Below are 22,153 nucleotides of genomic sequence, written 5' to 3'. Positions count from 1 at the left end.
CAGAAACAGTCACACAGAGGATCGACTGTAGGAAGACAAGTAAAAAAGTTGTAAGTGCCTGGGGCCTCGTGTTGGATAGCAGAATATAAATATATAAAAGACAAGCAGGAGAAAGATTTGATGACTGAATGAAGACGATAAAAGGGAGGAGTCTACGATGAATCTGTTTTTGGTTAGAACGATTGGGTGAACGGTGATGGGGGGATGAAGTGTAGAAGCTGGTTTGGTAGCAGAAGTGGAACATGAGCTTCAGTTGCAACACAGTGAATGATGAACCTGTGGGATGTGCAGGAAGAGGTAGTTATGTAGATCAATCTGAAGTACGAGGAGTTTGCTGAACCTGAAAAGTCTGCAGGCCAAGGAATGGTTATATGTGTATCCCACATAGTCACCGTCTCATGTTATCTTAAAGGAAATGAGCAAGGCTGTGGAAAACGATAATCTTGACCTATGGCTGGCATGCTGAGGACAAGCTTATCCTCCCATACAGTTCTTGGTATCATCGTCAGAGACAGTCATTAAGCTGATGGGCCACAGGACTATATAATTCTTTGTGTTGTACATATGTTTTATGAAACATAACGGAGATAATACCTGTTGTAGAATTATTTTTATTTTGGGGCATAAATTGTTGAATGATGCAAAACAGATCGTATGACACAAATTAACATTGCCTAACTCAGTAAAATCAGGTTAATTTCTGAGTTACATATTATTATCTTCATTTATGTTCTCTTGATTTGCAGGCATGAGTAACTACTTTAAAAAATAAACTATCTTACTTTAATAATATGGCATAGAACTTATAACAAGAGAAAAATGATTACAACTTAAACAGAGATAATAAAACCAAGTCTGCCTACTATGTTACTAGAAATATTTTCATGAATTAGTAATATTAATAATAGTTAATATTTATTGAGTACAAAATTCTGTACTCAGAACTGTTCTAAGCATCTCACATGTATTATCTCATTTAATGCTCACAATAACCTTATGAGGTATTACTATCTTCACCATCCCCGTTTTAAGAGGGGGAAACAGAGGCACAAAGAGATCAAGTAGTAGGGCTGATACTTGAACGTAGGCAATCTCATGAGATACATGAGATAGAACTAAAGGAGAAAGGTCAGAAATTAAAAATGCTTAGACGTCTCATCTGTAATTAATGTAATCATAGACCTACAAAATAGTTACCTAAGAATATCATTATAATGTCTAAAATGAGTAATTCTGGATCTTTGTCTTGGCAAATGTATCAAAGATCAAGACAATTTTTACAAATAAAGGCAGAAATAAATCAAGGATAAGATGAGGAAAGTAACAGTCTTGCCATATGTTTGGTTTAATGTCAGCTTATGCATAGAAACTGCTTATGAGTTAAATGAGGCCTATATGTGAGAAGGTTTTGGTTTCATTATCTAATTTCCACTTTATTCCAAATTATTTTTCCAAACAGGAGAGAATATACTTACATTTGTACTTATACATGTAAAAATCGCCTGTTAAAAGATATGGCATCTAATTAACTTCAGGAATTATTTCAAAATTTCAATTTAATTTGTGAATTAGGATTATAAATATCTTTTTGGAAATTCTAACTAGCTTATTATCCAATAAAAATGATGAAGTGAAACAGTTTTTTCCCTTGAAAAATTCTGGACAAATTCTGATTATATGTAAACACAGGTGTGGCTCTTGAAATCTGGAAGGTGAATTCATTAATTGATTGTGAACATCCTGAATTTGTTTACATTAGAAACAAATAATCACATTTAATTTTTCTTTCCAGATCTTCAAGGACAAAAAAATCCATACATTAGCCAAATTCTCAGATTGGTTCTTGTAAACTGACAATTGATCACTGCATCTTGAACTTGAAAAATAAAAAGTATTAAATAAAATCAAAGGAAAGTAAATTTCCAAAATTAATGCAAGTAGAAAGTTAATGTGCTAGTTACAATTGACATGTTATGTGTGTTTCAGATAACCAAGTCAACTGCTCGACTACTTAACCAATCTCTATAAATGCTGATGGATAATAAAATTCAAGATGCCCTGCTGAAGAGGATTACTTTGGGAATTTAGTGAATTCTCTACTGTTTGGACTTCTGAAGTGAAAAAACAAAGCTACTACCAAAGTTCATTGAGGCCACAACATTTTTAAAAGTTCATGTTACCTGCTATTTAAATTATACTTTCATGAATATAAAAATACAATTAAAAAATTTTTTTGGTGGAAGACAGATGTTGTTCAAAATTTCGTTTCCATTAAGCAGTTGTTTCTGGTGTTGAAGAACGACTTGGTAAAGCAGTTAACAATACATTTTCCAAAGACACCAGGGGGTCTGTATAATACTGTAAAGCAGGACTGAATCCTTTCTGCTGTAAATACTTGATTCGGCCTTGGTCAATCAGCAATTTACAAAGATGCCCTATTTTCTTCTTTTCTTCAATGGTAAGAAACCTAAATTGAATAAACACATACAACACATTGTTAAAATTCTGTAAACATTTATATTAGTCACTTCTGTTTATTGATAAATTGCTAAATAGCCCACAATATATTAGGTGCTATGTCCCATGCTTACAACTTTTATTTATGCCACAATAAAAGTGTGTGCATTTTCTCTTCTTCTAAAATTAGATGGTAAATAATATATTTTCATAAATAAATTTTTGGTAACACTCATCTAAAAAGAAAGTATAGTAATAACAACATATTTCTGCTCTAGTGTTACTATTTCAAAGGAGTCACTTACCCAGGCAAACTCTCAGCGCCGTCATCTGTGGTTCCATGCCTTCCATCATCATGCTCCTCGCTGTCATCGTTCGGTTTATCTTTTGTCTTTGTGGAAATATTTGAGGCTTCCAAAGCTGTTTTTCGCATCCCACAAGTGGCCCAACTACTCATTCGCTGGAAATAGTGGAATTCCACTGCTCCAAGGCCTAGGGCCCTGAAATATTCTTTGCCCACATAATGTCTCCAATCACACCTGTGGTGACAACAGAGTGCAATAACAATGCCAGCCACAGGGGTCCACTTCTCTGGGACATTTTTTTCATTTCCTTCCTTGGCCAAAGTGTTAATTTCTTTCTCTGTTTTATCATTCTTTATGCGTTTGGCTAAAGGTTCTTCATTCCTTTCCTCACAACTGGCAGCATAGGTTTCAACCAAACATCGTAATGCAAGATCTGCAAACACAATTATGTGGCCCCCCAAACCACATCATCTTTAAAAATAAATATTTTTTACATTTATTAGGCAGTATGGTTTTCAAAAACCCAACAACAAAAACCTCCTTAGCTTCATGCTTGTAATAATTCTTTTATGAATTATCAGCTTTGCTTATATTTGCTCTTTTCTCATTATTGTACCAGTTTCTCTATTGATTTATTCTGCATAAAGTCTACTTCCCCAAAAGACTGTCTGAAGTTTAAGATTTACAACTTGTAAAACTTTTAGTCCAGCTATTCAAATTGGCTCTCATTTCTCCTACCTTGGCTGAGGAAATGACTTGTATAGAAAAAAAAATTTATTATCTACACTTACATTATAGGGAAGTTCTGAGCTTAAGGAATCCAAAGAAAGAAAAAGGAAAGGCATCGACTGAGCATCTGCTAAAGTTGATGTTATGTGTCAGTCCCGAAAGGTAAGATGTTCACAGGAAATAGTAAAGAGCTGAGAACAGGGGGGTCAAAATGTGGAAAGTAGGCCTCCCTGAGTAGCCTTACTGAAGTTATGCGTAACTCAGCCAATACTTACTGAATGTCTTTCATGAGCAAGGCTTTGAGAATACATGATGATTAATAAACATGATCTTAGAGGTGGATGTACTTTATATTAAAATGAAAAATTTACAGTACATTTAAAAACTAAACAAATGGGTTTTGACGACTATGACAATTTCCCACTGCAGATTGCTATGTTGTTCACAATACTGGGAAGACCTCAAATAGATGCTATAAAATCCACATTTTCTTTCTGATTAGACAAACTGTCACACTTGTTCAATCAAAAACATGTAGTTTTAAATTTTATTACCCCAAGATGTCACAAGTGGATAGTAAATAATTTGATATTTTATTAGTAAATTTAATCCAATATATGAATTTAAGTCAACAAACATTATTGGGAACCTCTTATTTGGAGAAACTGACAGGTAATCTATTATTTCATAAACTAGTATTTTCTGATGAAATATATTCAGTCACTATTTTACTTATACTGGACTTAAGTAAATGGTCTTCAGGAATGTGAATAATCAGGTAACTTACTAAAAGGACAAAGTTATTTTAGAATCTATCTCAACCCCTCCTTTATAGAGAACTTAAGGGACAAAGCCACAGACCTAAAAAGGAACCAGGAAATACAGCAAGTTGGTGGCCAAGGTTACTTATTCATTCAAAGATTTACTGAGTTCCTGTTATGTACCAAACATCACGTCAGCACACTCCCTATACTAAAATCAATCAATCAATCAATCAATCAATCAATCAGAGGATGGTGGGAGAATTAGATATAAAGAGACAATTGAAACACACTGAGGTAAAGACACGCAGAGGCAATTATGATAAACTCCAAGGCAGAGCCTTTAGGGAGGCTCCCTGAAAGCGACACGACTGAGCTGAAGGCTGAGGAGAGACCGAGCAGCATAGTATAAAGGAGAAGCACACCGGGTTTGAACCCGCAGACCAGCAAACACGGAGGCAGGAAGTGGCAAAGAGAGGAAGGCAGAGGCCAGACTGAGACCAGGATGCCATGCTGAAGAGCTTGGACTTAATGGTGTAGGTGACTGGGAGCTACTGAAGAGTTTTAAGAAGGGGAAAGACACACTGGGTGTGTGACAGATGGGTTGAATACTAGTATTTAAAGGACATATAGTGTTAGGACACCATGTAAGATACAGAGAAAGAATGGCATAGATGCAGGGGAAGAACCAGGAAAGAAGAGTGTCAGAGGAGAGAAGAAAACAGAATTTCAAGAAGGGTAAGCAGCTGCAGCAGAGATTTTTCAGTGAGGTAACGATAGAGCAATGAAAGGAGAATTCAGACAGAGTGAATCAAGGGTCGGGGGAGTATTTGGAACAATGAGAAATGGCCAGGATAGGTTATATTTCTGGGAAACTTGGGTTAGATGGGTAGGAGTAAAGGAATATTCTTTGTTTCCTCCCCAGGACAGAACTGGCTTACTTCAGAAGGCTTTTATGAGGTTAAATGAAACAAAATATATGAAAGCCAACTAAAAACTATACAAGGCAACAGAAATATATAATACTTAAAGCCATTTCCAGCCAACTTGAATAATCTCTGAAGGAGGCTCCAAGTTCCCCATATGAGTGAATGATGAAACCAGCAGGAGCCAAAAGAAGATAAAACAACAATTAACATCTATTGGGCACTGATATGTGCTAGACACTTTACATGTAGCCTGGAAAATTATTATTATCACTCTTATTTTACAGATGAGATAACCAGAGCTCAGAAGGGTTAAGTGTTTTGCCAAGGGTAGACAGCAAAGTTGAACTCTGGACTCTCTGACTTCAAAGCCCTCGCTCTTTCTACTTTATCATGCTACATCAGTCGATCCAAGTGCTAAGACAACACATCTTAACATTTCCTTTTTGTTTCCCCTAGAATCCCAACAAATAATCATCTTCTAGTGGGAGAGGTTTCAGAGTCCTACCTAAACAACTCTTCTACAAAAGCTTCTGAGACAGAATCATACAGTTTCCATAAATGATTTATTTCCCTTTTGGTTGAAATATAACCCAAAGAACTTTAAATCCCGTATGACACAGAATTTACACATAAAACTCTTTTCTTTTCTTCTTCTTCTTTTTTTTTTTTTTTTCTCTTGTTAATGGAGGTACAGGGGATTGAACCCAGGACCTTGTACACGCTAAGCACACACTCTACCACTGAGCTATATACCCCTCATTCCACACATAAAACTCTTAATTCATCCTGTAAAATGGCCAAAATGAGCAGACAAATCAGAAAGCTCTACATCTGATATATTACAGGCCTAGTACTACTGTGAAGAGTAATGAGTTGTAAACACAACGGATAAAAACTACTCAAAAGAGACTGTTTAAATGTTTGGGACCATGCTAAGCTAAGACTTCGTGGGTTCCTCTGGACATTATTAGTACATTTACATACCTGTTGCCACACCACACAGATGCTTTCCAATTCCTACTACAGGCAGTTTTTCTTTGCTTAGCAAAGGAATCTTGTCTGAAATAAAAAGAATTGAGAACTGAGTTAGCTCTCTTGTGAGATAAGGCATTAAGTGGCCTCCCAAGGAGAGAACTAATTAGAATCTTTGCATTTTAGGGTGGAAAGAGACACAAACAAAAAAAATTCTTATTTTATAGCATAGGAATAAGAGGCTCAAAGATGGAGTGACTTGATGATTAATGCAGATGGCTACTGACACAGCCAGAATCAGTTAAAATTTCTTCTCTTTTTCTTCCTTTTCTTCCCTCCTCATCCCCGGCCAGTTCTTCACTCCCCAGTTAAAGTTCCTTGACTCTTAGGCCATTACTATTTCTTATATACCAACCCAGGGCTTTATCCTGTAGAAGCCTTATTTTGCTAAATTTTATTAACCTATTGTTAAAAGGACTCAAAACCTTTCCTATCAGATTTATCTTGCATAAATAACATATATGATACATACACATGAATAATACAATTAATGTTTTATATTATAGAATACAATTTTCAATATTATGATACACAAAAAGAGCCTTTACTAGATCTTAATGATCAGAATAAGATATTATCTTAGCTTTTCACACTGTTCCGAATAAAAGAAAATATTCGTAATAGTAGTGTAAAAGCAAAAAAAAAAAAAAAAGATGTCTTCAAGGTAATGCAGTAAAATGTAGTATATCACAGTTAATGTTTCCATCTTTCCCCGGTATTCATTTTCCTTTTTCTAAGATTCTGACATGAAAAGTATGCTTCTCTGTACAAATCCAGCTACAGCACCCAGCACACTGAACTGTCCAATGGAGGTCCTCAGTAAATATTTCAAATTCTCTGTGGCTTGCTTTCAGATGGTATCACATGCTAGAAGAAATTGGCACCAAGTGGGAAAGTTTGCCTGTGTAAGGGAATACAGAGGTTTAAATTAAGGTGGTTCAAGAAACTTATCAATCAAGGTGAAGAGAAAGGCTGTCTAAGAAAGCTCTTATGCTTGAAAATTACCTCATTTCTTCTCTCTCCTATTTCTTTGGGCTTAGAAAATAGGGCAGAACTTCTGGGCAATGATGGCAGATTGAATACAAGCATCTAGTTTGCTCCCTCCTAAAACCCCATCAAAACGGGAATAAAAGGACTTTTAAAAAGCCATTCATAAGATGAGAAGAAGAGAAAAGGAGATAAAAGTGGGAAAGGCTGAGAACCCATTACATTTACTTCACAAATCTCCCGAAGCTTCAGGAATTGGGGGCACCAGGTAACTAGGAGCTGAGGGAGCCACTCATCACAGAGTTGTGGTGGGAGGGCTAGTTAAGAAGCAGTCCTCCTCACCTCGTAGCCGCTTGGTGCAAAACTGCAGATTAATTCCCTGGAGCAAATAAAACAGGAGGTCACTGGACTGAGGACATAAGAAGTTGAAAGCTGAAGTGCGGTAAAAGAGCAGGATTAAGTGGGTGTGCATATGGATTAAGCTATTACTCCCTACTGGGTCCCAGAATGTTGGTAACCTGACCTTTACCCTCCAGGCAGGTGATCAGTAAAGTCTTCTCTGGGCAACCCGACCAGCCCAAGAGGAAAGATCACATCTTAGGTAAGTCCAACTCCACCCGAGGACTCAGAGCTCTTAGTCCCTCAGGCTGAACTACGAACACACTGTCAAAAAGCACAGACGTTTGAGGACAACCCCTACGTTGAAAAAGACCAAAACAAATGGAAAAGAGCAACTTAGAGAAAACAAAATATGAAGGGAGAATACTTCTTAAAAAGCTATCATTAATATCCTCACAAAGATGTTGCAAACATGAAAAAAGAACAGGTTATACGAGCAAAGATAAATTCAGAGAAAAAAATCTTGGAAATTAAAACTATGCTAGAAGAACTTAAGTTGAAGAAATTTTAGAAAGTATAGGGAAAGGGCCAAAAGATACAGAACAGAGAAGTCAAATCAAGTAAAGAACCATTCCAGGAGGTCAAATAACTAAATCATAGAAGTTCTTCCATAAAGGGAGAAAAGAGAAAATGGCGCAGAGAAAACTATGAAAGAAAGAATGCAAGGAGACTTCCCAGGAAGCTGACAATGCTAGAATCTCTAAATCGGGATCTCTCATCCTTGGCATTATTAACTTTTGGCCCCAATAATCCTTTGTTGTGGGGAGCGGGACTGCAGGCTTCCATCAGATGTTAGCAGCATGTCCCCTCTCATGACAAAGAGAAGTATCTCAGACCTTGCCAGTGTTCCCTGGGGGCTAAAACTGCCTCTGGTTGAGAACGACTGATATAAACACAAGAGACCACCAAGTGCCCAGCACAATAGATAAAAATATAACTACATCAAAACACATCACTGAGAATTTAGAATCCCGAGGACAAAGAAAAGACCCTATGAATTTCTAGAAAGAAAAAGGCAGATTACATACAAGTGATCAGGACTCAGAATGGCACTGAATTTCTAAACAACAATACTAGTAGAGTAATAGTTTCAAAATTCTAAAGGAAAGTGATTTTCGACTTAGAAATAGAAATACTCAGCCAAATCAAGTGTATGGGTAAAATAAAAGATATTTTCAGACAACGCAAGGTTTCAAATTTCTCTCTATTGCAATTGTTCCTCAGGAGGCTATGGGAGGAGATGCTTGGCTCAAAGAGAGTAAATCAATAGAGGAAGATGTGTGATAAGATGCAGAAAAATAAATTCCAACCCAGGAGAGTGAGAGGAATCTGCAGGATGAGAAAGAAGAGAGTTTTAAGGTTGACCACTGTGCCCCAGGAATAGAAGGCACACAGTTTGGATTGGAACAAGTCTGAAGGATCCAGGAGAGAATTTTTTAGGAAGATGGAAACTTACAGAATACTTGATTGATGTATTGAAACAAATATATTTTAAAAATATCAAGTAAACAAAATTATAGGTTATTAACTCAACAAACTTAATTTGCTACATGGGCCCGCTGTGGGCTGCATCACAAGGCTGAGTTAAAACTAGTGGAAGAGGTTACTGGCATATGTTTGTATTATTTTCATTTTAAATAATATGAAAAACTATTAAAAGACACAGAAAGGGCACTAAAGAGTATGATTAATGAGTATGAGTGTGTGTGTGTGTGTGTGTGTGTGTGTGTGTTTATGAAATATGAGTTCCACAGAGGTGGGTTTTTTCCTTTGGTACACTTCAAAATTCTAGGCAGTTGTCTTTTACATATTAGCTAGGCAGAGAACTATCTCATCTCTTTAACAGTTTAGGTAAAGTCATGTTAACTGTAGGCAGAAGGCTAGCGTATGGTATGAAAAGACACAGTAATTAATTAAAACAGGACAAACAAACAATGTAAGGACATATTATCAAAGCTTCTAAACTATTCCTTAGTATGACATTTCATTTCTAGTTGATACTGAAACATAATTTTTAAGCTTTCAACCATAATTCCATTTATATTTATCTAAATGTTAGATATAACGTTCTATACTAACAATGGATTAATTTTTGTTTTCCCTGAAGCACTGTTTTGCATGATTGGATTTCTAAGCAACCCTCAGAGTCTGAAACTTCTATGATTTATGGTAGAGCAACTGAAAGTTATGCAACTTACTCAAACACAAGTGCTGAATATCAATTTGAAGTCTCTCAAACACTGAATTTTTCTTTCTGTGTTTGCCATCAACCTGCACAAACAGAACATCATTATAACAATGGCTTTTAGGTAAAAGAAAGCTTTATGAAAATAGAAAGATTTCTATTTGTTTTCAAAATTCAGAGCAAATAATTTTCCATTGTTTTTAGTATTTGAAAAATAGAAGTATTAATTAAAAAATTAAAATTCTGTGATGAAGACTCCAAAATAATAACAGTAAACATTTTTATAAGGCTTGAAAATTTTACACATTACTATGTACACATTATCTCCTTTAACTCTAAAAATTCCCACTTCACTGATGAAGGAACTAAGGTTCATAGATGACATACCCAGGATGATTTGCCAGTTCCTAAATCTTTGTTAGCCCCTAAAACACTATTTTTGGCTTGCTCCTCTTCTTACACTCCCTGAAAGATTACAGTCATTCTAATCTGGTATCTATGTGCCTATGATTTATACATCTACACTGTGGCCCAGAACCCTTCTGATGAGCACAGACACAAATCCAATGGTGAACTAGAAAGCTCTGCTTTCAAAACTGAACTCATCTGTCCCTTCAAACTATCTGTCTTCTTCCTCCTTCTATATTCAGTATGTCAGAGAAGAACGCCACTTAGTCACCTGAGCCACAAAAGGTCACCAGAAGTAACTCCTCTTTCACACTTAATGGATAATCACCAAGTCTCCTGGCTTCCAACATCAACACATTTCTCACACCCTTTCCCTCCTCTCCATCTCACTGCAACCTCCTTAGCTCTGGCCCATTTCTTACTTGGATTGCTGGATAAGAATTGTCTTATTACTAATGTCCCTACTTCACGTTTCAGACTCTTCTGATACAGCTTTAATGGTGCTGCTAGGATGAACTTTTAAACCCTTTTCTATTTTCTTTGTCAATTCTTATATATTCTTTCCATCTCCTCTCAGCTGTCACTTCCTCCAGGAAACCTTCAGTGACCCGCACTAGACTGAGGCTGGTGTTGTCTTTACACTCCTATGGCACCTGGTACTTACCATTATCATTAGACACTTAGGATAATGAACCAATATACTTGTAAGTCTGTCCCATTATATGTAAGCTTCTTGAAGTCCAGAACTAAATCCTTTTTCCAGTGTATCCCCAGTGTGTAGCTCGATAAAACCAAACTCCTTCCTCAATGAAACCTTCCATTGTCTAGCCTGTCTCTCCCACCTAATCACTGCTGAACTCTACCTCCCATCACACGGAAATGTTCCCATGTTTCTGGCATTTGGGTACATTGTTCTTGCTTCTTAGAATGCTTCTTAAACCCTGAATCTAGCAAATATCCACTTTTCAAGATATAGCTCTAACATCACCCTCTCTGTGTAGCCATTCACCATCCCTTCCTGCAATAAAACTTGTCACTCCCTCCTTTGAACCCACACTATACTCTGTGCAGACTTTTTTCATATTTTAGCACTTTTCTATAACATTTATTTATTTGTCTGTCTCTTCTTTCTAAATATAAGTGCAGAACATATGGACCATGTCTCTTTTGACTTTACTCAATATCAATCCTGGAGCCGGTGCTACACTCCATAATTGTTTACTGAATAAATAGTAAGTGGCAGAGGTAGGTTAGGACCCAAGATTTTTTAACCCCTAGCTTGAGCTTGGCTCTTTCCACATATTTTCTTATCTCTGGAAATACTTTAGGAACTCAGATCAATGAACTATCAAAATTTAGATTAAGAAATTTACCTTCAGTTTAAGTCATTAATATAATTAGGATAAAAAGCTATAATCAAATAAACACACAAAAATTCATTTTCTTTAAGAGGTATGTTTCTGAGTATCATTTTTTCTTTTTTTCAAACAAGAAAAGTGCAAAATATACTGCAATGGTTTCACTTACCTTGAATCTTGTGGTCACCTTTTCTACTAGGATGAAGTGAACTTCTTCAGCATCTTTTAAGGCAATATCAACCCAATGAGATAATTTTCCCTTTCCTGCTCCAAACTCAACAAAGCATCTTCTTGGACCAAGTAACTTTAATTTTTCAATGTTACCTAAAATAGAAGCCTGCAAACTTCACGAGATTATTTTATAAACTACAGCAAACACATTTGGCTCAAATGGGAAAATAGCACAGTAACTTCTACATAGGGCAGCACATCGATAATTTCTGTTTGGCTTTAAAGTTTTTCTCTTGCTTTTAAATATTTAACATGTAGTACTCAGAACCATAACCATGCCAAAAATTTTTTATCTGTGTTTATACATATTTTTTGAAATGGGAAGATTCTGTATCCTGAAAGATAATCCAAACAAAATCTCAGTAATAACTACAATTGTTAAAAACAATAGCTTTTAACAAATGAACAAAAAGGCCATTTTCAGTAGCGTTACTATGGCTTAAACATACCTGCTGCTTCAGATGTTTGGTTGCAGAATCACCATTTTTAGGGTCATGAAGGGCATCATGCAATGCTGGATGGGACATGATTTGATCTTTAAGTGTAGAGTTCAAACCTGTGCCAAATAGAAGCACAAAAGCTTAAGGAACCAAACATGAAACCACAGGGCTCTGAATAATGGTAGTAATATCTTTTAAAGCACAGTGGAATTAACTCATATACCACCTGATTTTTCTAAAAAAAAGTTAACTTGCAACTTTAGGCAGACTTACCTTCACTCGCTTTTCTCAATTTCTTAATTAAGTTTTCCAACTGCTCTTCAGAGAGAGACGAAATTGGAACCTATACACAAAAATGGGGTGTGAGCTGGTCTGGGACCCAACCACCACTAATAATGTTGATTCTATCAGAAACGCATTCTAAATCAAAACACTTAATTTATTCCAAAAATTAGAACAGAGCTTATTCACAGTGTGGAAGTGTTCATAAATACTTTTTAAAATTAAAGGTAAATACTTACTAATTGTTCAGATATTTCTGTTTCATCTTTTAAGCCTGCATTAATATCTTGAATAAAGAAGTCCTTAACAAAACAAAACGAAAACATAACACTACTGTTATTAATGTGAAGAGTTCACAAAAATTAAACTGAAAAACTGATCCATCCCTTCTTCCAATATTCTGTACCTGCCATCCTCCCTTCCTCCCATTCATTTATTCATTAAATAATTATTCAGCACATACTGCAGCCCTTCAATTGTCTCAGGTGCTGAGGATTCACTACAGTGGAGAACAGAACAGACAAAAACCTCTGTGTTCATGGATCTTATATTCTAGTGATGTGGTATTGTGAATAAATATTTATAGCCTGAAGAAATTCATTAGTAATTCTTACTGAAGTTTTTGTGTCTCCAGCATAGACTGAGGACTATGTCAGTTTTGCTTACAGTTAAAGCAAAGACAACAAAAACAGAATTACAAATGGCTACTTATCAGATAGGTAGGCAGTATGAACAAAAACAGAGATACAGCACAACCGTTTAGGTCTGATTTTTCCTATTTTAAACTACTAATTAAAATAGAAAATGGAAATGTCCTGTGATGCTCTCTTACTTAATTAACATAGTGAGATCTTTTTAGTCCATTTTTAGAGAGACAGACTTGAAGCAAGAATCTAGATCAGCACTGTCCCAACAGAACTTTCTGCAATGACGGAAGTGCTCTGTATCTGTTCTGCCCAACATGGTGGCTACTAGCCTAGAAACATGGCTCGTGCGACTGAGGAACTGGATTTTCAATTCTGTTTAACTTTAATTAAGTCAAATTTAAATAGTTACACAGGGCTAGTGGCTACCATACTGAACCATGTAGATACAGATGAATGAAACAGTACTAATTTTGTAATCTGTTTTGAAGGTGAAAACAACTCCCGGGACTTTATGCATAAATGGGCTTGGGTTACACAGATGGTAGAAAGGTCACATGCTGACCGCGTGCTGCTGCCTTTACCTACATGGGTAATACTAGCAACTGGTGATTAAGTGGAACAGGTGAAGACAGCGAGTATTTAGAATATTTTGCTGAATGACTGGCAAAACTATAATAGAAAATTAGCTATAACTATTAGTAAAGCAAAAGAGTGATAAGACTGTACCTGGTCCCAAGTTCCACGCCATAGATAGTGTACTACATAAACACTGCGCTGCATTTTCCTCACATCCCACTGCTTTCCTCCCTTTCCTTTCCACTGTGTCCCAGCACGCAGTGGAATCTGCACAGGGGTATTCCATTTTTAATAAACCCACTTCTCCTTTCAAACTTTTCCCGGAGCGCATATTCCACCTGCTTGCTTCAACTAAAGCTTGACACGTAGGTAAGGAAGATAACCTCATGCCTACTTGAAAGTAAAGGCAACATTCTTTTTTCTAAGGGGCTCACTGGGGTAGTCATCATTTTTCTACACATCTTAATGCAAAAATATTTTCTTTTTCAACTTATGCCATCTGGCCTACTGATGCTTAATTGGGAGGCATTTGGAAACGTGTAAGGATACTTTGTTGTCAAAATGACTGAGAGGTGCTGTTGGGAGACAATTATCCACAGGAATCTCCATTTTCTGCAAGTCTTACAAGCAAAGGCACCAACTCCCTTTATTCTAGACTATCTTTTCAAGGACATTTGCATACCAAGCAATCTTAGAAGAAACAGTGTCTCCTTCCAGAGCACATGGCAGGCCTGCTTACTGTACAGTATAATAAAGCAATGTCTACTTATGGAACAAAGCTCAGGCAGGTTTCCTTACTGCCCGTTTAAAAAGCTATGTATTTCCTAAGCTTGGGGTTTTTCAGCTATGACACAGCTATACACAAATATGCGTAGCATTGATCAAGGCCCCTCCATCTCGAGGGAACTTAGGGAGCAAGAGGAACTGATGCAGAGAAGAAGCTCATGCTGCTTGCTGTGCACTGAGTAACAAAGCCCTTTGTCACTGACCCAGGAGTCTCGTATCTTCCACCAGCATCAACAAACTTGTAGCAATGTAACTTGTTAGCTTAAAAATAAAATAAAATTTCAGATCCTTCAAACTTCTTGACAAGGGCCTTTGTCATTTGCCACTCAGAAGCCAGGAATGCTAAATACAGGGATGCGTTGAAGTGCACATGATATGACTGTCCCACTTAAAATGACAAAAGCCCCCACTGAGAAATACTGGGCTGTTAAATTTTCTAAATCTAGCAGTTGTCAACTATCAATCTGTTGGTCATTACCCGATATTCATTAGGAATTTTGACATCAAGCTGCTCTTTCCACTAAGTTCAGCCAATCTGACCATGTTTTCAAGCCACCCAACAAATAGCTCTGTTGACCTTCTTAATTCTAGTGACCTTCACTCCACTTTGGCAAACTACCTTAACGGGCCCTCTAGATTGGGCACTATGTTAGTGCAAATTACAGTGACTCTCTTGCTCCTAATCATGTTCTTTCACCTTTTAAAGGCCTCTATTTACTTTTTCTCAGCTAATTTATGGCTTCCCTTTCATGCCATCCAGTCTGGACACTCAGTACCATTGTTATCATCATCTTTCACAATCAGGTCCTTCTGTCACACACACCCTTACAAAACCTAATGCCTGCGTTAATACGATTTTTAACTCCCAGTATCTGGCCTGCTGAACACTGCTGAAGCGAAACTGCTCAGTCATTTGGCCTGGTGCCAGTTCACACTCAGTGTCTCCATCTCAGTCTGACTCTCAAGGATGCCTGGCAATTCTTCTTCATAACTCTAATTCTAAACTTTTACCTCTCTACTCAGATCTCCTGCTATACCATCATCCCCCTCAGTCGCCTCATCTCATACTTCAGTAAGAAAGTGGAGCTATCAAATGACAACTTTCTGAATTAACCCCCTGTCAGCTCAAATATCCCTGAACTGATACCCATCTTTTACTCCTTCCCATCCTCCTCAGCGGAAGTTTTTTCTCTCATTGTTCCCGTCTACTTCTATTTTGTACCTTATCTCTGCTTGCTTCCTGGTGAATCTCACATTATCAATGATGCCTTCTTCTATTTCCAATTTCTTCCTCTCTGCTGGCTCATTACTCTAAGCACATAAATAAAACTAAGTTTTCACCCATCTTAAAACATACTCCTTCTGTCCTACCTTCCTCTCTGACTGCCAATCTAACTCTCAAGTTTCATTCAGACAAGTTTCTTGAAAGAATAGGCTATGCTTATGATTTCTACTACCCTATCTTCCATTTACTCCTGTATCATTTCAGTCTGATTTCTGCCCGCTCTACCCTATTACGCATGCATTTTGCTAAACTCTTTGATCTTTAACCACCGCCATGTTGCCAACCCAATGGATTCTCCTGTCCCTACCTTCCTTGATTCCTCTGTGATGCTGGACACAATTGACCACTCTTTTCTATTGAGATTCTCCTTCCCCTGTCTTCTGATATACCATGGTCTTGCTTTTTTTTTTCTTTCCTACCTCTCCAGGCATCCTGTCTCAACATTTTTCTATGCTTCCTACTGGCAGCTCAGCCTTTAATGTCAGTGTCACCTAGAGCTCTGTCCGTGGTCTCACTGGTCTCACACTCTACTTCCTGCCTACCTCTCATCTTCTACTCTGCTCTCCCTTTGTATTCCATACTCATCATGTGAAAGGCCCAGTCCCAGACGAAGCTGTCTACTCTCTCACTTCTAGACCCTTATCTTTGTTTTCTTCCTTATCTGGATGATCTCCCCTTGACATTTAGGTCTCATCTGATGACATTCCTTCAGAGAAGCTTCCCTGACTCCTTTCCCATCTCTCTCACCTGCTAAGTCCTCCCAAAAAAGGGTTAGGCTCTCCTCTTTTATTCTTTCACAGCACTCTGTACTTAATCTATTTTAACACATATAATATTGCAACTTCTGTCTCTTCCACTAGACTGTAACGTTGTTCCAGGCAGGGTGCTTGGTACGATGCCTGGCATAAGTGTTCAGTTAATATCTGTTGAATAAACAAGCTCTCACCCCTTCAATCTCTTACCCTGGGTAACTTAAAAATCCAAAGCTTCACCTGTGATCTCTATGTATTGACTTCTAAATCTTTATTATTTGCCCAATCTTTCTATCAAATTTTAGACTCATGTATCCAACTCTGAATTTCCAATCAGTCACCAAGATTTACTGATTCTGGTAGCTAAATAATTCTTGAATTTACCTACATTTTTCCCATCCTGTTTAATTCAGTCTCTTTTCACATCCTGCCTGGATTGCAGCAATGGCCCTAACTAGTCCTTCCGACTCCAAGTCATCCTCCCACATTGCTCTAAGAGAAAGTTTTCTAAGAGATAAATCTAATACCATACTCTCGCTTGAAATCTTTCAGTGGTTCCCCATGTCTTTCAGAACAAGTCCAAATTCCTTGACAACTGTGTGTGCCTTCTCAGTTCCTGCCTCTGCACTGCCTTTCCATCTGGAAGGACTCTTCTTCCTTTTCTCTGCCAAACCAGGGCTTGGCACAAGTGTTACTCCCCCTGGGAAGCCTCACCTGCCCCCTCGGATTTAATTTCAACGCAAGTATGTGCTTGTATCAAATGTGTACTTACTTCTTTCATTGAACTTATTAGAAAATATCTACTATTTACAAGTTTACTTACCAATCTCAAATAAGTTCCTTGGAAGGCTGGGATCATATTTTATTGAAATAAATTTAGTAGGTACTAAGTAAATATTGTTTAATAAATAAAGTGTGGAATTATTCTCTAAATACCACTCTTGTTGCATAAAATTCTATTATCTGAATTAGGACTTTAAGTAGATTCACAATCAGATGTCCTATCTCAAAGGTATTTGCCATATTTAAGCCTCCTGAGGCAAGAGCCTTGTTAAAAATTCACTTTTGTAACCTACCAAGTATATATAAACATTACATATGGCACATTTCATCATTCAAGTGTTTTACCAATCAAACACTTACAGGTTTAGGCTTCTCTCTTGAGTTACATTTTTTCAAATGCTTTGCTAGTTGATCTTCATATACTGTGCTAAATATAAAGAAAAAACTATTTAAAATAAGACCGTGATAATTACTGTTTTCAGCACAGAAAAACCCTTCTCTGACCCATACTTACTGTTTTGGATCTAAAGGACAGAGGATTCTTTTCCGAGCATTTTCTTCCTATTAAAAAAAAGGATATATTTTATTTGAATAAAATACTAAGTTTGTTGCTTTACAGATACTAAATATAACTTCAGTGTAAACATAAGCTTATACCATCCCAAAACAAGGTAAGGAAACCTTAAAAGCATATTAATAAAACAAAAATCAAAAACAACAATCTCCAGTGTAGTAAGGTATCACCTCATACCTGTTAGAATGGCTTTTATCAAAAATAATACAAATAACAAATGTTGGTGAGAATGTGGAGAAAAGGGAATCCTTGTACACTGCTGGTGGGAATGTAAATTTGTGCAGCTACTATGGAAAAGAGCATTGAGGTTTCTCAACAAACTAAAAATGGAACTACCAAATGACCCAGCAATTCCATTCTGGGGTATCCATCTGAAAAAAACCCAAAATCACTAATTAGAAAAGATACACACACCCCAATGTTCATAGCAGCATTATTTACAACTGCCAAGATATGGAAGCAACCTGTGTCCATTAACAGATGAATGGATAAAGAAGGTGTGGTGTGTATATACACACACACACACACACACATATACACGTATGTACAAACATACAGCGGAATATTACTCAGCCATAAAAATGAAAATTTGCCATTTGCAACAACATGGATGGACTTGGAGGGTATCATGCTAAGTGAAATAAGTCAGACAGAGAGAGACAAGTGCTATGATATCACTTATATGTGGAATCTAAAATATACAACAAACTAGTGAACAAAACAAAGAAGAAGGGAATTATATTCAATATCTTGTATATATGAAAAATATGAAAAGGAATATATGTATGTATATGTATGACTGAAACATTATGCTGTACACCAGAAACTGACACAACATTGGAAACTGACTATACTTCAATTAAAGAAAAGGAAAAATAAATGAACAAAAAACAAAAAAGAAACAGACTTACAGAAAACAAACCAGTGGTTACCAGTGGGGAGAGAGAAGGGAGGAGGGGCTATATAGGGGTAGGGGACTGAGAGATACAAACTATTATGTATAAAATAAATAAACTACAATGATACATTGTACAACACAGGGAAGATAGCCAATATTTTATAATAACTATAAATGGAGTATAACCTTTAAAAATCATGAATCACTATATTGTACATCTGTAACATACACTATAACATCAACTATACTTCAGTTAAAAAATGTCTCCAGTGGTAGCTGGTTTTTGCACATATGAGCAAATACTGCTTTGGAAAACAAGGGTTTATAGCTTCAAATAGGTTACAGAGAAGGTCTACATATAGAATTCTGAATCTATGATAGCACTGACAATAACATACACTATTATTTTAGACATTACTAAGAAAGAAAAAAATGCTGCCAATTTAAATTACGCCTTTTTTTTTGTTGATTTTAAGAAGCATTCTGACTTCAGAGATGTTAAAATGTAAAATAAAAGTATCTCAGAAATAATGAAATACAAATCTTCCTTGAGTTACAAGAGAGTTACATCCTGATAAACCCATAGTAAGTTGAAAATATCCTAAGTCAAATATGTCTAACCTACCTACTTAACCTATCTTAAACATGAACAGAACACTTAGATTAGCCTACAATTGGGCAAAGTCATTTAACAGCCTATTTTATAATAAAGCATTGAATATCTTATGTAATTGATTGGATACTGAAAGTGAAAAACAGAATGGTCATATGGGGACTGAATGTAAGCGTTATCAGTTATTTACTCTTGTGGTAGTGTGGCTGACCTGGAGCCCTGGCTCACCACCACTGCCCAGCACTGCATATCACCAGCCCAGGAGAAGATGAAAATTCAAAATTCAAAGGACGCTTTCTACTGAATGTCTATTGCTCCCGTAACACAGTAAAGTCGAAAAATCCTAAATTGAACCATGGTACGTTGAGGACCATCTGCATTTTAACTATTTGGTATGTGGTCATACTCTACTGGCTTTTCAACTCTTTAGTATAGAGGAGTTACATACTGTTCGTTTCTAAGTTACATGGACTTAACTACATGCATTTGGGAAAAATAAAGGACTAGTGTTGGCAATTCTACCCAACGTTGATATGAATCTGTATGTAATAGGATAGTATGATAGTTACAACCACTGGTTAGCCAGACTGCCTAGGTATGATTCCCAATTCTATCTATCAGCTCCTAACTCTACAATCTGAGGTGGGCTTATTGCCTCATCTAAAAGATGAATATAACTTACCTCCTAAGGTTTGTAAAATTTAAGTGAACTAATAGTTAAAAAAAAAAACTGCTTAGCACAGTGCTGTTCATATCATAAATGCTAAGTAGCCACTATTACTATTAATAATTCTTTTTTGAGTTTATTTCAGTTCTGATCTGCCTCCCAGCATATCCACAAAACTATGTACACTGAATTTCATGAACAAGAAGAGACTTTTCAGTATCTTTTTGAAAATACATTATTCTTCCTTATTTGCTGATTTTAAAGTCTAACCTCCATAAAAGAGAAAACTAACCTCCCAAAGTCTAACCATAGAGTAGGGGTAAAAAAAAGCACTTTTAAATTTTGTTATTAAAATTTATTATCTGGGTTTAGAAACAGGGTTTCTCAACCTTGGCACTATTGATATTTTGGGCTGGATAATTCTTTTTTGTGGGGGCTGCCCTGTGCAATGTAGGATGCTTAGCAGCATCTCTGGCCTCTACCCACTAGATGCCAAAAACACTCTTCAGCTGTGACAACCAAAACGTCTTCAAACATTACCAAATGTCTCCTGGGGACACTAAATCATCCCCACTTAAGAACCACTGGGTAAAAATGAATACAAGTGGTCTCAGCTATATATGACACCTAAGGAAAAAAAGATTTAAATATGACACCCAATTATGTTATAAATTACAGATTCAGTAGGATGCCCAAAATTGAAAACCAAATCACAGTCATGGAAAATGCTTCCACTCGGTATTTTGCAATGTTTCTTCAAGCGATTAATCACAACACGATGCCATTCCTCTCCAGGAATACGGACAATCCTGTAAGGATCTATTCATATTCTACTACTGTCACCACCTTCAGTCACCTTCTGGATGTCTGGTTACGGTGAAGTGTAAGGTCTTAGTTGAGAACAAATATCCCTCTAGGCAAATACCAGTCAAGTCAAAATACGAAGTAGAGCTGTGGCTGAAGGACAGCAGCTGACGAAGGGGCTTTGGGAGTTTATCTGTACTGGATATTGCCTAGAAAGATAAACCATCTGACTAACAAAGAAAAATAACATAAATAATACCAGACATTCAGAAGGCATGAAATCATACGCTTGTCTCTTTGGTTTATTCTTTCTAAAACCTATTAAATATGCTATTTTTTTTTTACGAGTATTCTGCTCTTCTTTTTGTTTTTTCTATCATATATATCCTAAAGAAATACACGTACCTAAAAATATATATTGTTGACGGTACAATCATATGTATAATTGGACAAAATTGTACACTTTTTGTTACCAATTTTTAAGAGGAGGGACAATTCTTACACGTTTAAAAAATTTTTCCTTCCCCTCTTCAGCAAAGTAGTTATTAGCTGCTTTCAAAAGACTGTATGCCTAAATAAAAATTTTAAAAAGTTTCTCTCAACCGCATTCACAAGAAGTGATTATTCACGAAACAATAAAAACACAATTAGCGAAACCTTAGATCTTTCTTCTTTCTAAACTACCACTTCCCATCAGGAAAGCGGAGATTGGGCGGAGTGCAAGAAGCGGGAGTCTGCAGTAAAGCTAAAATCTAGCATTACTATGAGTTGGAATCAAGATAACCGGGTCACTGCTGGCGCTTTACTTAGTACAAGAGAACACTGCACTTCATTAGGGCTCATCATCGCTCCCTAGGGAGGCCAGGACCGCGTTTATCACAGGAAAAGCTGGAAAATCCAGGGGACAGAAGGGGAAATCTGTCAGAGGGGAGGTGCCGGACCAGCAAACTTATTTCCGACTCTCGAGACGGTAGGGCGATACCAGACCTCCGCGGCTCCAGCGTGTTCACCACAGAACCTTTTCCCTGCTGCCACCACCATCCTGCAGAACCGTTTCTTCTTTTCCACATAGTAACCACATCGCCCCTCAATTGGAAAGCCAGTTCCGTGCCGCGTCGGCGCAGAAGCCGCCATAATTCAGGGCTCGCTTCGGATGGCTAGCATCGATTGGGTGGAGAGAGGAAAAGTTGTCACTTTCTCTCGGGTCCCCTTCCCTTAACAAATATGGCTGCCTCAGGTCCCGCCACGCAAGACACGCCCGGAAC

At 37.0% G+C, this 22,153-nt stretch overlaps 2 protein-coding genes across 8 annotated transcripts in view; one reads left to right on the top strand and one right to left on the bottom strand.

The window, feature by feature from the left end:
- Positions 1-2,246, top strand: part of LRRC39 (leucine rich repeat containing 39) — a 22,104-nt gene extending 19,858 nt beyond the window's left edge. For all 3 annotated transcript variants that reach the window (XM_074370039.1, XM_010950446.3, XM_010950445.3), the window contains one exon: positions 1,987-2,246. In XM_074370039.1, coding sequence (XP_074226140.1) covers positions 1,987-2,015 — 29 coding nt within the window. In that variant the 3' untranslated portion in view covers positions 2,016-2,246. The remainder of the gene's footprint in view (positions 1-1,986) is intronic.
- On the bottom strand, positions 596-22,153 carry TRMT13 (tRNA methyltransferase 13 homolog). Of its 5 annotated transcripts, none has more exons than XM_074370032.1 (11): positions 21,876-22,142; positions 17,847-17,893; positions 17,693-17,777; positions 12,743-12,805; positions 12,495-12,564; positions 12,231-12,337; positions 11,720-11,887; positions 9,798-9,870; positions 6,166-6,240; positions 2,763-3,195; positions 596-2,467 (listed from the first exon to the last, which is right to left on the bottom strand). In XM_074370032.1, exons 1-11 carry the CDS (start codon positions 22,020-22,022, stop codon positions 2,272-2,274), a joined length of 1,464 nt encoding a protein of 487 aa, XP_074226133.1. In that variant the 5' UTR covers positions 22,023-22,142; the 3' UTR covers positions 596-2,271. The 5 variants fall into 5 exon arrangements, with proteins under 5 accessions (XP_074226133.1, XP_074226134.1, XP_074226135.1 ...); XM_074370033.1 differs by having other exon boundaries at positions 17,693-17,759; positions 21,876-22,139; XM_074370034.1 differs by having other exon boundaries at positions 21,830-22,109.

This window comes from Camelus bactrianus, chromosome 9, assembly GCF_048773025.1.
Source record: "Camelus bactrianus isolate YW-2024 breed Bactrian camel chromosome 9, ASM4877302v1, whole genome shotgun sequence".
NCBI classification, from domain to species: Eukaryota; Metazoa; Chordata; class Mammalia; order Artiodactyla; family Camelidae; genus Camelus; species Camelus bactrianus.
The sequence above is the reverse complement of the archived record's forward strand: the minus strand, read 5'-3'. Positions and strand labels throughout refer to the sequence as shown.

Excerpts from the sequence above, each read along its gene's own strand:
- TRMT13 (XM_074370032.1), bottom strand. The coding sequence starts at position 22,022 with ATGGCGGCTTCTGCGCCGACGCGGCACGGAACTGGCTTTCCAATTGAG. Across the intron at positions 12,565-12,742 it reads CAGAAATATCTGAACAATTA|GTTCCAATTTCGTCTCTCTC; the intron begins GTAAGTATTTAC and ends TTTTGTGTATAG. Across the intron at positions 9,871-11,719 it reads AGGTGACCACAAGATTCAAG|GTTGATGGCAAACACAGAAA; the intron begins GTAAGTGAAACC and ends CTGTTTGTGCAG.